Genomic DNA, 15,862 nt, shown 5'->3' with positions numbered 1-15,862 from the left:
TTCTCTGCTCAGTGAACACCCATCACAAACCCTGAGAGAAAGGCGACAGTAGATCCGCTGGTGTTATCCAAATCACATTCACAGCTCGGCGGACTGAAGCAAGTCATTCTGCCTGACATGTCACTTTGGGAGAAGAGTTTGCGACAACAACAATAGGTAAGTGAACGCGCCATCGACAACAGCAGTGACAAGAATAACTTCACTGCAAAGGTCATTTTTTACTTATGCTTGTATTCTTGTTGTAACTTCAGCATATGAGACTATAAAAACTGCTGGTTTCACAACACTGAAATTCTGCTAGACAAAAGTTTATAATTATGTATTGAAAAGGTTGCACATAAGTTTATTTGTATAAAGTTGCTGTAAAGAAATGATACTGACCTAATTATCTTAATGATATTTTAATAAAAAATGTATTTTATTAAATATTTTTGTTTTTTATTTTCATTCTTCATGTTGGCTGTAAACCTGAAATACCATAACCTAATTTAAATTCAATGCACAGTTCAGTTGTTTGTGGTTGAGAGGTTTGAGGTTCAAAGTTTGAGGACTGTGTATTAATGGTTTGATAGTTTAAAGCACTTTTGTTGTTTTGACTCAGCCGTTCTTTATTTATGGACTGTATGTTTATTTTCTTGTGTTTGAATCTCTAAGGTATGAGCTGAGAACCACTTCCTGATTAATCCGAATTTTTTTTTTTTTGACTCGCAGCCACTTGAATCGACTTGAATCGCAGAACTCTGAGGGAATCTGTTTCAGCCATGAGTGGAAAAGGTTGTCAGCTCCTGGTGTCCCCCTGTAATGCGTCCCCATCACTGAGCATGATCAGGGGACATCAGTCCAAATCCATCAGGATTCCCATGTCCCCTCCGCAACGGCCCAATGTCAGTCCCTCCTCAGGAATGGAGAAAGTGAAAAAAGGACCCATTCACTCCCTCAGCCCTGGAAAACAGAGCGGAAGCAGTGTTGTTCTGCCAACCCTGAGCCTCCGCAGGCAGGTGTTGACCACTGGGAAACATGTAAACATGGCGACGGCACCCCAACAACAGCAAGCACCTGCACATCATCCTCCAATCACAACAGTGACGACCACTAACCAGATAGGACTCAACTCTGACTCTAACAACAGCTTCAAAGGTAAAAAAAAAAAAAAAAAGTCATCAAAGTCTAAAAATACCTAATCAATCAAGAATGTGAGAGAAAGTGCTCCTTCACCCTCTAGTATTTTAACACTACAGTGTTCAGGATGTAACAGTCACACTGTCTACATTATATCAGCAAAATCAGGACACATCTCATAAAATGCCTGACAGAGTGACTCTGACGGGTTTCTCCGCTCCAGCAAAACTTCAAATGACTTCATACCTCACTCATTCCCAATGTGCTCTTCACAACTCACTGTCTTCTTGCTAGAGCCCTTGTTCTCTTATTTATTGATAATTAACCAAGCATAAAGCCGGTCCTTAAATTTTCTACTGGGGAAAAGTGGAAGGAGGTGGAAAGCTCATTAGTGATTAACAGAGCAGAAAGTGTCCATGGCATGCTCAGGTTGGTAGGGGGAATTCCACAAGCGACTGTGTAAACCTTCATTAAAGCAGACAAATCTGCTGCATTTATTTTAATTTAGGTTCATGCATCATGCAGATAAGTGTGTAATATTGTCTTAACATTGTGTTTCTTTAGTGCAGTACTCTAATATAGTACCTTTAATGTGAATGTTCTGTGTGTTGAATTTTGGGCTCGTGTCCAACAGGTTGCTCTGCATCTGGGCCCACCATGGAGGTATTTGGTCAGCCAGCTGCTCCTAACCTGACAGTGACCAGTAGTCACAAAACTGTTGCCACAGGCCAGCCATACACCGCAGGGCCTGCAGCGCCTCATCCTCCATCGCATCCACACAGTGTAACGATCCCCCACACTGATGCCAGGTGGGTAATATCAGCATGTCGTGTTGAGCTCACTAAACCTTTAGGAGTGTTGCTAAAGTGGTTAACAACAATGTGTTTCAGATCCTTACTGTCCAGAGAATCCCTGGCATCCACCACCCTCAGTCTGTTTGAAACACAATCAATGTTTAGTGGAAGACACGACTGGCCATATGGCTATCGTGTGCTTCCTCCGCTGGGACTACCTCAGTGCTCCACCCAGGCGAGCGAGGGAGGCGAGCAGCTCAGCATTTCGTCAGGCACAGCCATGTCTGGCACGACCGTATCCGGTGGCACGAGCAACTCCGCCTCTCTGCCTTCGTACCTCTTTGCAGGAGATCCTGGGAGCCCCAGACCATCTCGCGCGAAGAAGAGAGCTCTCTCCATGTCGCCTCTGTCGGATGTCATGGGTACCGATTTCAACTTCATCATACGCACCTCGCCTACCTCACTCGTGGCTTACATCAACGGTTCCCGCAGCTCTCCGGCCTCTCACGCAGCACTCTCACCTGTCCAGTCTGAGGGTTACGGTCACTTCCTGGGCGTGAGAGGCCGCTGTATCCCTCAGGTCCATCCCTACGGCTGGCCAGGTTTTTCCAAGGCTATGGCCCCGCAGACAGAGTGTGGCCGTATGCAGATGCTTGAGGAGGGAGGGGGCCTGGAGAGCCAGATGGCTAACATGGTGGTGGAGCAGCAGTGCCTCCCAGAGGAAGGAGGGGCGCTGGAGAAGAATTCAGAGAGCTGCAGCCAAACCACCAACAACCTGCTGCCACATGTACAGTTAGAGCCAGCTCTGTTGACTTCAGTCCATGAAGCCGCTGCTCCACAGGGGCCTCCACCGCCCTACCACTCCCACCAGCACATTCACCTCTCCAGGCGTCACTGCAAAATAAAGCCCCTGTATCAGGACCCTCTCACGCAGGCTCCCATGGCTCCTCCGAGGCATGGGATGAACTTTTTACCCCAGGTCCCAATGCTGGAGGAGGAGGAAGGAGAGCTGGAGGACTACGGTGCCCACTGCTGCAGGTGGTTGGACTGCAGTGCCGTCTATGACCAAAAGGAGGAGCTGGTAAGGCACATAGAAAAGCTACATGTGGACCAGCGGAAGGCTGAGGATTTCACATGCTACTGGGTGGGCTGCCCACGCAACTTCAAGCCCTTCAATGCCCGATACAAGCTTCTAATCCATATGAGGGTCCATTCAGGAGAGAAACCCAACAAGTGCACGGTACCACATGCAAATCACAGCTATGTCTCTATCCATGCCATGCAACTGAAGTTAATACTCTACTCTGTTTCTCACTACGTTGTAGCAAAAAAAAATCCATACGCTGTCTCACCTTTTAACAATACACAGATGGCACAGCTTTGTCGGATGAATATTTTTTATTCCATTGTCAGAGAGCTGAGTAATTGCAGGCAAAGCAAGAGGATGAAGAGTGTCAGGGGCTTATTGAGTTCAGTTCTCAGTGTACTATTCAAAGCCACAGTATCTACTGTAGTTGAAAGCTGCCGAAAAGAAAAACCTTTTTAAGAGAAATATGGCCCCTCTCTTCTCTTAACTTTAGCCATGGGGTAATTAGTGGAGCTCTGTGATAATTGACATGGGAGTTAACTCAATTATGTAGTTATTAAATCAGCACAAAGGAGGCCTAGCACTTTAGATCTGGCATGGCACCATGCCTCTGTAGTAGCTGCTGGGCCTGTTAGGATCAGTGGGTTTGCCAGGCCACCGTCTGAAGAACTTGGCTGTCGTTCTGGGAAGGTGATGCCCCATAGTCTGGCTCTCTACAGGTCTGCGTCTGTGGCCAAAGAGTTGGCATTTGTCCACGGGCCTTATTATTAATGAACTGTTGGCTTTGTTTCACCAAGATGGATGATCTGGTTGCAGTGTGTTGCAACTTAATGATGACTCTTTAGTTTGGGTTTGGTTTTTGTATAAGTTGTGAAAGATTGCTACCGCACTCACAATGACAGTGCTAACACTCTGATGATCGGCAGGTGTAACGTTGTTCATCATCTGAGTTTAACAAAACTTAACTTCTTAACATTAGACCTCAGGCTGACGAGACATAGTCATTAAGTTTCTCTGGTATTTGGTCATAAACAAAAGTATTGGATAATAATAGTTTAAACCTCTTGGTGGTATTAAATGAAAAGCGAGGAGATCATTAGAGTGATTACCATTCATCCTCAGGGAACTATAAAGGTTGGTAGTAAAGTTCACAGCAGCCCTAGCTGTGATGATATTCCTCAAAGGCTAAAAATAACAACCAAAGTCCTCATCTGTGGTCAGTAGATTGCACACAATTCTTTACATCCTTTTTAGTCTCACTGGGAGAGACGACTTGAGACTTAGATGAGTAATTGAGAAACCAGTTCCCAAACATCGCCACTTTCAACAAGTCAATCATTAACGCCATGCATACCTGCAGTCGACCTTTAATACCAAAATACTCACTTATTAGTTAAAGCTCGCTCTGTTGCCATGGGGCTAGGATCATTGGATGGGTCTGTGTTCCTTGTAATTGTTCAATAATAAAGAAAGTATTTATGGTTATGATCCCTTGTTAAAATCATAAATTATACAAATTGCCTGTTGTGGCTTATAGCACAAGCTGCTTCTTGTTCCTGAGTCTGAGAACAATGTCCAGAGGGAAGAGTTCTTCTATCTTTGCATCAGCATCTTCTTAACCTAAGCATTATTATGTACAAAGGTGGAAAGGTGATGGTTAAATGGAAGAAATACTGTAAATGAAACGTGCAGAGCACAGTTTTCCTTGGGAAATGATTGGCCGGTGAATAAACTGATGCATGATAAATGAGGTGCGAGACAGCAACAGAACAAAGAGGCAGCTCTTGTTACACAGTGAACATATAGGGCAGGCCCGGACTTGTACCTGTCATCTCACGACCTGTTAACTGATGATTGAGCGGTTTGCTAACATATCCTCAACTCGCCAGTCTATTTGCGCCTGTCACTGTGATTTAAACATATGGGTGTTTTAAAAGTATCAATCTGAACTTAAACCCCAAACCAAACAGATTTCCCCAGTCACTGAGAGTCAGCGTATTCATTAAACTTTATGAAGTTTTAATATTTGCATCCATTATTTTGGTAATTGCATAAATAAATGGCTTGTTCTTCGTTTATTAGCTTGTACGTTGTGGCTGCCATGTTTACTGTACATGCTATTCCAACACTGACAATTAACGTACGTTGTACCAACTGAGTAAATCGTGTTTTTAAATTTGATTGTTTTTACCGAAGGGAAAAAAAAGTCGAGTCTCTTTCAGTATGCTTGAGCTATTTTGTGATCAATCGGTGCATTTGCATAGAGGGAAAATGAAAACCTTAGTTCCCTCCTAATCCGCTAAATTTCCCTTTATGAGCAGCTTGTAATTCAACCCTTGCCAATGTCACAGAAGGCAGGCCTGATGAGATTTCAGGTTTGACAACATTTTAAGCGCCATCCTCACAATAGTTTGGAGTGAACTAACTTGGATTTGGCACAAGGACATGATGCCTCAATACTTGGAATTTATTTTCACATTACAGACCCTGTCATTATTTCCCTTTTGAAAACAAGTCATTCTGTTCCATAACAATTATTTTGACTGTTGATAATCATATTGAATCCTGGCCTGGAGATAAATGAGTGTCTTGTTTTCTGGTTAAGACTGAAGCATTTCATCCTACATTTTAGAAGTAGTTCTCGGATGTTTGCAGAACTAATACTTCTCATCCACCTTGGGGAATTTACAGATCAACAGAAACAAGGACAGAAAAGCTAAAAATACACTGTATAAGGAAATAGGTTAAAAAGAGCAAAAGGGGGGGGGGGATATCACTGGTGAAACAGAAAAGAGGGGAGTCCAGACTGAATTGACCTCAGAGTAAGACTGGGCACTGGACAGACGCTGCTGGCACAGATTGCAGCTGTCATTGTTCAGCCAGGGCATGAGTACCTGCCAGGACCTGTCAGAAGCTGGCTGTAACACTGATCTACACTGAGGAGCCATGCTGCTTTCTTTTCTGCCCAGACGTCCCTTGCGACACACTAAAAAGCCCTGCCTGCTTTATGAGAGCTACATGAGACGAGGAGAGGGAGAGTTACACAGTTACCTACCCCTGGCTAGTCCCGCAGTCTTGGCAGTATGTTAGCTTTATGCTGGTTCTTGCTTGTCCGTCCACTTTGGTTCTGAGAGACTATTTATCTCTGTCTGCGCTGTTTTTCTTGTGATACACTATAGCTGAGGGGTTTGTTGTTAATTCTTCTGTTTAAACTACAGTATATTTAGGATTGGGCCACTTCTCCAATGTGGCACCGTATGAAAGAGCATTTAGAGCAATAAAACAGAATCAGAAAGAGCGCCCAATAGAAGATTTACTCTCATGCGTGGGAAAAGGTTAAAAGGTTAAGAGAAGCATTTCTCATTTTGTGCTTCTCTGCACTTTCGTTCAGCTTCCAGTTTAGTCCATTTGCTTTGATAAAATGTCAAGAATTCTTCATCTTCAGTGCTGGTCAACCTAGACCTTACGCATGTATAAAATTTCCAGAATGCAACCACAATCTATTTAACATTCAAAAATGGTTGCTAAAACGCTGACTTGTAACAATGGCTGTGCTGCAAACAGAGTTTAATAGAGTGAAGTGAAAAATCTTCATTTTCAAGTTTCAACTCAGAGAAAGGCTAGGCTTCTTTTTCCTTTTTTAAGAATAGATTTTGACAGGAAATAAATAACTGTGTCGTGATGACAGAGAATGGCAAGCATTTCCAACGTGGAATGCAGAGGAAGGTTATTTGTCAATTATTAATGGAATGAAAAGAAAAGAAACATTTTAATTTGGCTCTGGGAGTCATGACCTAGAGGTATCAGTATGTGAGGAATTTAGTCTTGGAGGGAAAAAATTACAAAATTGGACATGGTCTGTGTGTTTTCATCATAAGGTTTGGTAAGGACATTCCTAACCCCCTGTGAGCAGGAAGAGAGAGAGTAAAGTCAAGAAAAGGATCAAAAACACAAAATGACAATACATGGATGTGTGTATGAACACTGACCCCTGCTGGTGACAGTCATGATTATCAGAGCTGTATTAGTAAAAATCTGACATTAAAAATTTATATTTATATTTCAAAGTGTGCCCATGTAAGTTTAGAAATTAATTATGATGATACTTTTTAGATAAATATTTAGTTTGCACTCTGCTAATAATAGTCAAGAGATGTATCTGTGAATAGATAATATAAACGTGCCATTAAACAAAGATACACCTGCCCCTCAACGCTCTACAGCTACTCGCCTGTCACCCATGAAACTAGCTGTGTGTATTTAGGGCACACTTGAGTGTCAGTTGAGACTAAATGACAGTAATTTTTCTATTCAAAGGTTTTCTATATTTCCTCTTCCACTCCCTCCCACACACTGAGGTCAGCAGCCTTTTGTCTGCGGTGATTTCCAGCTAACAAGCTCATAGCTCCGAGTATGTGTGCAACGGCAGGTTAGAGATGCTTGCAGGGCGTATATTGAATATTGCATGGGATAGAGCCAACAGCCAAATCCATGTAGGTTTTGTTTTAAATGCATGCAGCCTACTACTCTGTGGCAATCTGATGGCAATCGATTGCTTCAACTACACTTTTACTGTGTTTATATACGGTCGCAGTTCGAGGGCTGCAAGAAGGCTTTCTCTCGACTAGAGAACCTCAAGATCCACCTGCGTAGCCACACGGGGGAGAAACCCTACTTGTGTCAGCACCCAGGATGCCACAAGGCCTTCAGCAACTCAAGTGACAGAGCTAAACACCAGCGTACACACTTGGACACAGTGAGTTGGCATCGCAGCACACACACACAAGATTTGAAATAACATAATTTTATGTGCTGGTCTTTGATTCTGTGCTCTGCTACATAAGTTTCCATATATCTGTGGTTGTGCAGAAGCCGTATGCTTGCCAGGTGCCTGGCTGTGCAAAGCGTTACACTGACCCCAGCTCCCTGAGGAAACATGTGAAATCCCACTCTACCAAAGAGCGACAGTCACGGAAGAAGGTAGGCACGAGCCCACCGCCCATGGTGTAACACAGCTGATGGTTTTCAGTTAACATTTTTCCTATTTGAGCAAACAAACACTTTCTGTCTTGATGATGTATTGCACTCAAAAACCTGACACCAAATGTACAACTTTCACCTGGATTTGAGAATTTGTGAAGCTGAGAACACAATCTGAACACAAAGCTCAACTCAAACCTGCAGGATAATATGACACATGGGACTGATGAGCTACTATAACCCATAACTGAATACAGAGTCATCCTGGACTAGTCTAATGTGTGTGGCACTGTAAAAGATTAATAGTGTTAATAGTGATTAATAGTGCACAGTGGAGTGCCATCTGTACTGTGCTCCATCATGGAGCTTCTCAAATCAGAGGGCACAGGCTTATCAACATCCTGCTGCCTTCAGATGGCAGCAGTAACGAACTGAACTCATACTGATTTAAAGATGAATGCAGGCTAATTTGTCCAAAAAACAATGAGCATTAATTGGCAGGGGAGTGGTTAGTGCATTTTTCATTTATATTTCAGACACTGTCCCCCCATTGCTTTGCATTTGCTCCACGTATTTCATTAACTTTTGTTGATTTAGACGTCATTCTGAGATGTCTACTCGCAGCACAAAGTCTAACACAGTTTAACAAGTTACTTTCTCTTGCCTCATTTGAATGTTCTTCCCACCTGTTTGTGCCTCTCCTCCCACTTGCACCGTGCACTCTGCACTTGGCAGCAAAATTCAGTACTACTCAGGTGCCCAAAGCCAATTTCAAGGTCAGGAAATTACCAAACTGCTGCTGGTGCATCATCACAAATGTAGGGCGCAATAGCTTTATGAGGTATATGCAGTCATGAATACATACAGTACATATGGATGTTGAAATATGAAATGTTTTCATTTCTTTGTCTGATGGTATCAGGTAGATATATGCGCTGTATATAAAATCTTGTTTACTTTGACTGTGATTAACCCATAGCCTACATCTGGTTGCACATGAAGTCAGATGAATACACACTCCCAGAGCAAGGTCACACAAACGTATAAATAATTAGGTTCTTCGTCATTATGTTAACCCACTTGGGTTTTCAGATTTTCATATAATAGCATTGCTGGGCTGCAGATAACATTTTTGCATGTGTGTGTGAGATTCATGCTCTTTAGCTCTTACTGAGAGGTATGTCACCATAGATACAGAAGGTGGGTAGTTACTAAAAAAAGGGACATTTTACAAAGTCTCCCACATGCACAACTTTCATCAAAAACTCAAATAACAAATGTTTACTGTGACTGTGATTTCACTAATGATTCTCAAGATGGAGTGCATGTTATATTTGTTTAGTACTAGGAGTGCCACTACGGTGTATATACTGCACAAAAACCTGCTGTAAGCATGCTATAGCTCTTTGTTGTCTTGTCTCCAAGGAACAATGACAGTATAGTGAAACTAATCAATGTTTCGGTTTCTAGATTGATGAATTTCAATACATTTTATCATAGTTTTTGTTTAATTAGAAAAAATGTTTGGCCATTGTCCATGTCCATTTACATTGATTACTTGTTTTATGTTTTTGTTTTTTTAATCTAAGAACAAAAAATGATTACCGGTACCTTAACCTTTTTTTTAGTACTATCTAACTAATCAAAAATCATCTACATCACAAAAATATACAGTGCACCTTAAAAGTTATATTCATGGTAAATCATCTTATTCATTACAAGTCATCAACTAAAGTAAATATAATAGTATTCATTATTGTGTCGTTACTAATGTTAGTATCATATTGCAACGATTGAAAGAAGAGTCTGCCAACATCTTATAACTGTTGATGTCGTCTGTCAGTGTTTATGTTTATGTTCCATGTGTCATTTCTCCAGATGAAATCTACCACTGATGTGACCCAGGACACACTGACAGACTGTTTAACCATTCACCCTCTACAACCGAGCCTCTCTCCTCTGGCAGGGATAGACAACAACTTGAACCCATCCCCTGGCGCATCCTATGACTCATACTCTGGTATGTCTGTGGTCTGGCTCTTTGCATTAATATGTTTCATATAAATAAGTAAAAAAAAAAAAACTAGACAAATAAACAGACAGTATTCCCCTGAAACCATGTGCACACATAGGTTTATCCATTAGATCTAGGCTGTGGTGGACAGCCCTCAAGTGTCTGTCATCCCTGTTCCTCAGCTGCTCCACAGGGACAAGACTCCTCCAGCAATCCTCACCTGGCTCTGTTGTGCTCCTTACAAGACAATTACAGGTACTGAGGATTTTGTGTTATTGTGTTAAGACTGAGGGGTTTGTAATATACACAGACAGGTGACAAATTGAAGGAAACTTATATAAATTAGTGGAGGAACATAACCAATGAAGATGCTTTCACACAGATTCACTGCATGTTAAAAGGTGACTATTAACACCTAAATCACACTCTGTTTCAGATATAAAAATGCCGAGCAAGGCTCAGTTGATTATAAGATATAAGTGCCTTCTAAAGACAGTTCATTGTCACAGCGTGGGTGACAGGAGCTTAAGTCGCTTATCTGGCTCGTGTTTCACAAGGATAAAAGTGAGTGCATTTAGATCTTTGGGAAAGACATCGATGAAGAGGGTCAGAAATTGTTGTCGTCAGCACACACGTCATGATGTAGATTAGTGTGATGATGTGGAAAGAAAATTAACGACCAACGCACCTTTGAGCGTTTAGTGAAGCAGAGGAGAGAATTGGTCTACAGAGATGTGGAGAAAAGTGTCGTGGTCAGATGAGTAATTCTTTAGCATACTGTCTCCTCAAGTGGGTGAATGTATGTAAGAGAATGGGCTTGCACCACTGAGCCCTTTGGTAAGGGGATCTGGTGGCTCTGCTATGCTGTGGGGAGCATTTTGCCAACATGGTTTGGGTCCATTTGTCTCCAAAGAGGGGAAAGATCACTGCAGATCAATACAGCGTTGTGACAACCTTTATCCTATAATGAAAAATTTCTATCTTGATGGGAGTGGTGCTGGCAATTATCTTATCCATATGGCAACGGGAGGTCAAAGGAGGAATCAAAATGCATAATTTTATTTATAATCCACAATATAAATCATTTAACCTATGTTTCTATTCTGCAAATTACACATACATTACAGTTTAAAAACCATTAAAAACGTGTTGATGGTAAAGACATGCTGTGGTTAGATTTGTAGGCATATAGCCATTCTTTAGCCAAAAACATCCTTGAATTCAAGCCGGGGCAACATAAGAGTTAAGAGTCAGAGCAGTTAGCTTTACTCAGCAAACTAACTTTGATTTTCTTTTCTTTTCATATTCCTGCTCTCAGTTGAGACTTCAACCGTGACCGATTTAAATTCCTCAAAAGTCTTTTTTTCTCCCTTTAAGATGCACTGAAACAATCAACTTAAACATTGGTTGTCATGGTTTCAAAGCTCCTAATTAGAATAATCAGTTTTTTTTATAGGCTATCCTGGTTTAAACAAAAAACAAAAAAAAAGTGTAAAAGGTTGGATTTTAGTTTTTTATGGTGTGTGTATGTGTGTGTGTACTATGGTGTTAGAGGTTGGGGATGGCCAGCATCACTTTTCCCTGGTCAGCCCATAGGAAAACATCCCTTCATCTATACACTTCAAAGCATGTGATAGAGGATTTCTGTCATTCTGAGCAGCCAGATGCTCATGGCTCCTCACTGGTTGTGATTGTTCTCATATCAGCGGTAGGCCAAAGCATTCACTGCAGGATTCTGGGTAGACAATTGGGCTGTGAAAGCAGACCTCGCCTTGCCTCATTGGTCTTGACCGCCGGTATAAATGGATGCTATAGCCACCGACAAGAGCGGCTAAGGAATTCAATAAGTGAATCATAAAATCTAAAAAATACCATTTAAGGTCCAGTGGGAGAAGAGAGACGGAGTAATTACTTTTTTTTAGATGTTAAATCAATTGTAAAATCCTTGTTGCCATTTTTTGTACACTTTTCTGGGATTCCTTTGGGTTCCCATTCAGTCCGTCAGTATACTGACAGCAAACTTTGGCTCCTTTAATATTCCTGTTATTGGCAAGTAGACACGCTAATGTGTTACTTCGCCAAACCTAACAGCGGGGGTGTTAGCTGCCATGGCCACTGAACAATATTTACATTTACTAGTTTAATCCTCTGTGTCTCACAGTGAGTTACATGACTCTGAAAGAAGTGTCCTGGATTCATTTGTGGTTGAATGGTTTAAAATATCGTAGGACAACAGAGAAGAAAAAGTTAAGTAATTTGTTCACGGTGCTTTGCTTTATTGATTAATTTCACTAAGAACGGGGGTGGGGGGCGGGCTGTATCAAACTGTATGTTGTAAAAGAAAAAAACGCAAACAAAATGCTATTGATACTCAGGGGCTGACAGACCATAATGTGTGCAATCTAAGTCTAATGTATCATAAAGAGAGTCTCTCTTGCCACTTAAATTGATTTTCGCACACAGAGAATCAATCTTGTGGTTGTGAGTGATGATTTAGGCCTATTTGCACCTTAACTGGTCATCATGTGTGTGAATCTGTGGCAAATACTGGATACTGGATAAACAGCGTCACTGCATACGTTTAACTGTAAGTGTAACTTTTTGATAATGGATGATACAGTTTGTGATCTCAGATGTTTTGATGTTATGAATCTCTTTAGCCTAGAGGAAATGGTTGAATTCATTTTGAAATATTGTGTCTTTCTTTTACCCATTGTATCATATTCAGAGTGGATATTCGCTTGGAAAATGTGTTGCTTTTCAGTAATGGTAGCCCTGCACAAATGCTACATTTTTAAGCTTGCCGCACAAAATTATTACCAATTTAATAAAGTGATCATTTTTAATATTGAAGAAATATTTTGAGATCTTTTAATATTAAGTATAATAGGAAGATCTTATAGGTTAATGTAATCAAGCCTCAGGAATACCATAAAATTGAACCATGACACACCTAAAAGATGTTCTTTTTGTCATTTAAGGATGTTTGTGAATGCTCCATAGAAAAGAAACAAGTAATGTTTTTGAATAATAATTGTTGTTTGTCTTATTTCCACAAGCAGAGTATTTAATTCAGTCTGAAATATTTCAGGTTTGTTGATCCTTCCCCTCACCAGCTCTTCCCCGGGGACCAGTGTGGGCCTTGCTCTTCCACCTGCCTCCTGCATCCTCCCAATGGGACATCCCTGCAGAAGAACCGAGATCTGAAGCAGCCCAGCCAGCCGCCTGATCTCACAGATCACAATCAAGGTATTCAGCTGTTTATTATCAGCGTATTTTCAAGCTTTGTCAAAATACTGGCTCTGTCGATGTAAATACAATTGTGCCGGGGGGGAGGAGGTTCATCTGAAAATGGTTTATAGTGCAAGTTTCACATCTGAGCTTATTAGCAAACGTGTGGGCGGTCTGACAATCTGTTTGAACAGATTTTCTCACATGCACATTAATCGTGCAGTATATCTTTATGATGTGTAGCAGGTGGCTGCAGATTTTCTAGTTAGACAGAATCAGGCAGCTCCTTTCTGTGCCTTTAAATAGACATCACCCCTTCACCTCCCCCCAGACTTGACAGCCACAGTGATGTTGACAAGGTGTTCAGAAATACACAGTTCAGTTTTACCTGTTGAGATAAAGACAGGGTTTAAAAAAAACAACTGAAATGCACAATTTGTCTAATTTATAACGTGTGATTCTGTTTTTATACTATAATGTATCATTTAAGCCGTAATGTTGGAGACTTTAATTGAATAGCTCTTTAGAAAGAAATATAGAATTTTGTTTTTTCAATTTCATCCCTAGATCCCTCCAGGTCGATGAAGATGCTATATTCACAATATGGAGGGATCACAGCGCAGACCAGTTCAAGTCACCTGATGCAAGTTGATGCCTTTGGTGACAGGCTCGCTCCAGCAGTTAATAATCCCAATGGGGTGGCCACCTCACAAACAGCTCTTTCCAGCATTACAGGTAATGAAAATGCAGCCTAAACAAAATAGCCCAAGGATGAGCACTTTATTGCCACTGGATTTAACAACCCTCACTGTGCATATATACATCTGTGTATTTCTGTGTGTATTTTTGTGTGTGTGCGTGCAGGTGCATCTGCAGGATGTAATGTCCTCAGCCAGGCACACAGTGTGGCTCCTAATCAAGATTTACATGGAGATTTCTTCACTGTGGTGGACCGCTGCACGAGCACAAGCCAGGTCTCCTGTATCTATACAGAGGGATAACATCACACAGTTGTGGGCTTTTTGATAATTTGCACTATTTCGTGTCACTGTTTCATTGAAGTCAAACGGTGAATAGGAGGAACACTTTAGATAGCACCGCAACCTGGTGGCAGCTTCATTTAGACAAATAAAGGAATATTTGATAATGAAAACAATCGAAGGTGCTGCTCACTGGGTTAGATAACACTGGTGGAATTGACTATTACATTCACAATGCAAGTTTCTCTCTCTCTCTCTTTTCGACTAAATCTCTGTAAATGTACTATCAGACTCAACACTCCGGCTTCTGCCTCCATAATCAATGTACAGTAACAACTGAGCCTACAGGATTTTTAATGTTTACTTCCTCAGTTTTTGTACAGCCTGTGTATAACATGTAGTAAGTATACTTCAAGTGGTTTCTGTTGGCATTTTGCACAATATTCAACACTGCAATCAAAGCTCACTTATTAAGGTTTTTTTCTTCGAACCATGGCTTTGTAACTATAGTAACAAGACAGCCTTACCATTTCAAAGTAAAGTCATAGATATATAACCTGTTTGATATATAGTAATGTGCTGCGTGCTCCTGTGCCTAGATCATGAGGTGGATTTCTGTTGATGACCATACCAGTGATTTTTTATGTTTTAGTTGATTTAATGCAAACTATTTACACTTCACATTATAAGTGATTCTTTCTTAAAAGGGACATAGTGTTGCACATTGTTTTTGACCTGTTTTCCAATGGCCATTTACTTCAGTGGTTTCCATATGGTATGAAAAATGGACTTATGATGACAGAAAAATGGTCAAGAGAAGGGAAATTATCAGGTTAATTATATGTATATATGTATATATAGCGTATATATAGCATATATATATGCTTTCATTTTTATTTTTTTTTGGTACATGTATACCGGTAGTTTTTATTTGTTGCATTTTAATGTAGTTCTATTGCATTTTAATGTAGTTCTATCACATTTGTAATGCACCTGCATTACAATGTAATAATAACACAACCGAAATAAATTTAAATTATTTTTTTTATAAAGCAGACACAATGCTCACCATTGAAGCAACACAAAACTCAAATATTTAGTTTAGTTAAATGACCATTAGGATAAAGGTATCCCTCAAAACTCAGAAGCATGCTTTGAGAAATCAGTGGCAGAAATGTGAAGTATTTGTTTTGTAGTAAATGGGTTGAATTATGCAAAAACGCCGCCATCGTGACATGACTTTGAATTCACGGATCAGGAAAAAGATGTAAATCAATTGTACCCTTGTTTCTCGTTTATTGTGCCTTGTCTCCCTCAGTATGCACCAAACTCTCTTTTGGATCAGTTCATTTTAAAAAATAATGCTTACCACACTGATCATTATGTTATGATTTCAGTGTCCTAAAGCACCCTGAAGTTGTTTTAAAAAAAAGACTTACTTACCCTTACACACTGAGAGCCAATTCAATACTGTATTAAAAAAGAATAAGACATATTAAGTGGTTGGAAGATTTTTGAAAATGTTTTAGTCGACACTTGACAGCAGCAGGTTTTCACACAAGTAGGACTAGCCTATATTTTCTCCAGCAGAATTATTTAAATCATTCAAGTTGGTATGCCTCCATAGTCTGTTTCTCTTTTTGCAATGAATAAAACA

General features: G+C 40.7%; 1 protein-coding gene across 2 annotated transcripts; it reads left to right on the top strand.

Moving 5' to 3' along the window:
* The first annotated feature begins 654 nt into the window (after positions 1–654).
* glis3 (GLIS family zinc finger 3) lies at positions 655–15,048 on the top strand. Of its 2 annotated transcripts, none has more exons than XR_015037281.1 (10): positions 655–1,137; positions 1,754–1,928; positions 2,010–3,153; positions 7,595–7,756; positions 7,870–7,980; positions 9,859–10,000; positions 10,177–10,249; positions 13,111–13,243; positions 13,793–13,960; positions 14,090–14,153. XR_015037281.1 is itself a non-coding variant. In XM_085793427.1 (10 exons), exons 1-10 carry the CDS (start codon positions 762–764, stop codon positions 14,224–14,226), a joined length of 2,646 nt encoding a protein of 881 aa, XP_085649553.1. In that variant the 5' UTR covers positions 655–761; the 3' UTR covers positions 14,227–15,048. The 2 variants fall into 2 exon arrangements, 1 of the variants encoding a protein (XP_085649553.1); XM_085793427.1 differs by having other exon boundaries at positions 13,086–13,243; positions 14,090–15,048.
* Positions 15,049–15,862: the final 814 nt, after the last annotated feature.

The sequence above is a fragment of the Trachurus japonicus genome, chromosome 12, assembly GCF_045865225.1.
Source record: "Trachurus japonicus isolate A0001 chromosome 12, Traja_1.0".
NCBI lineage: Eukaryota > Metazoa > Chordata > Actinopteri > Carangiformes > Carangidae > Trachurus > Trachurus japonicus.
This window is presented reverse-complemented; position numbering and strand designations above follow the sequence as displayed.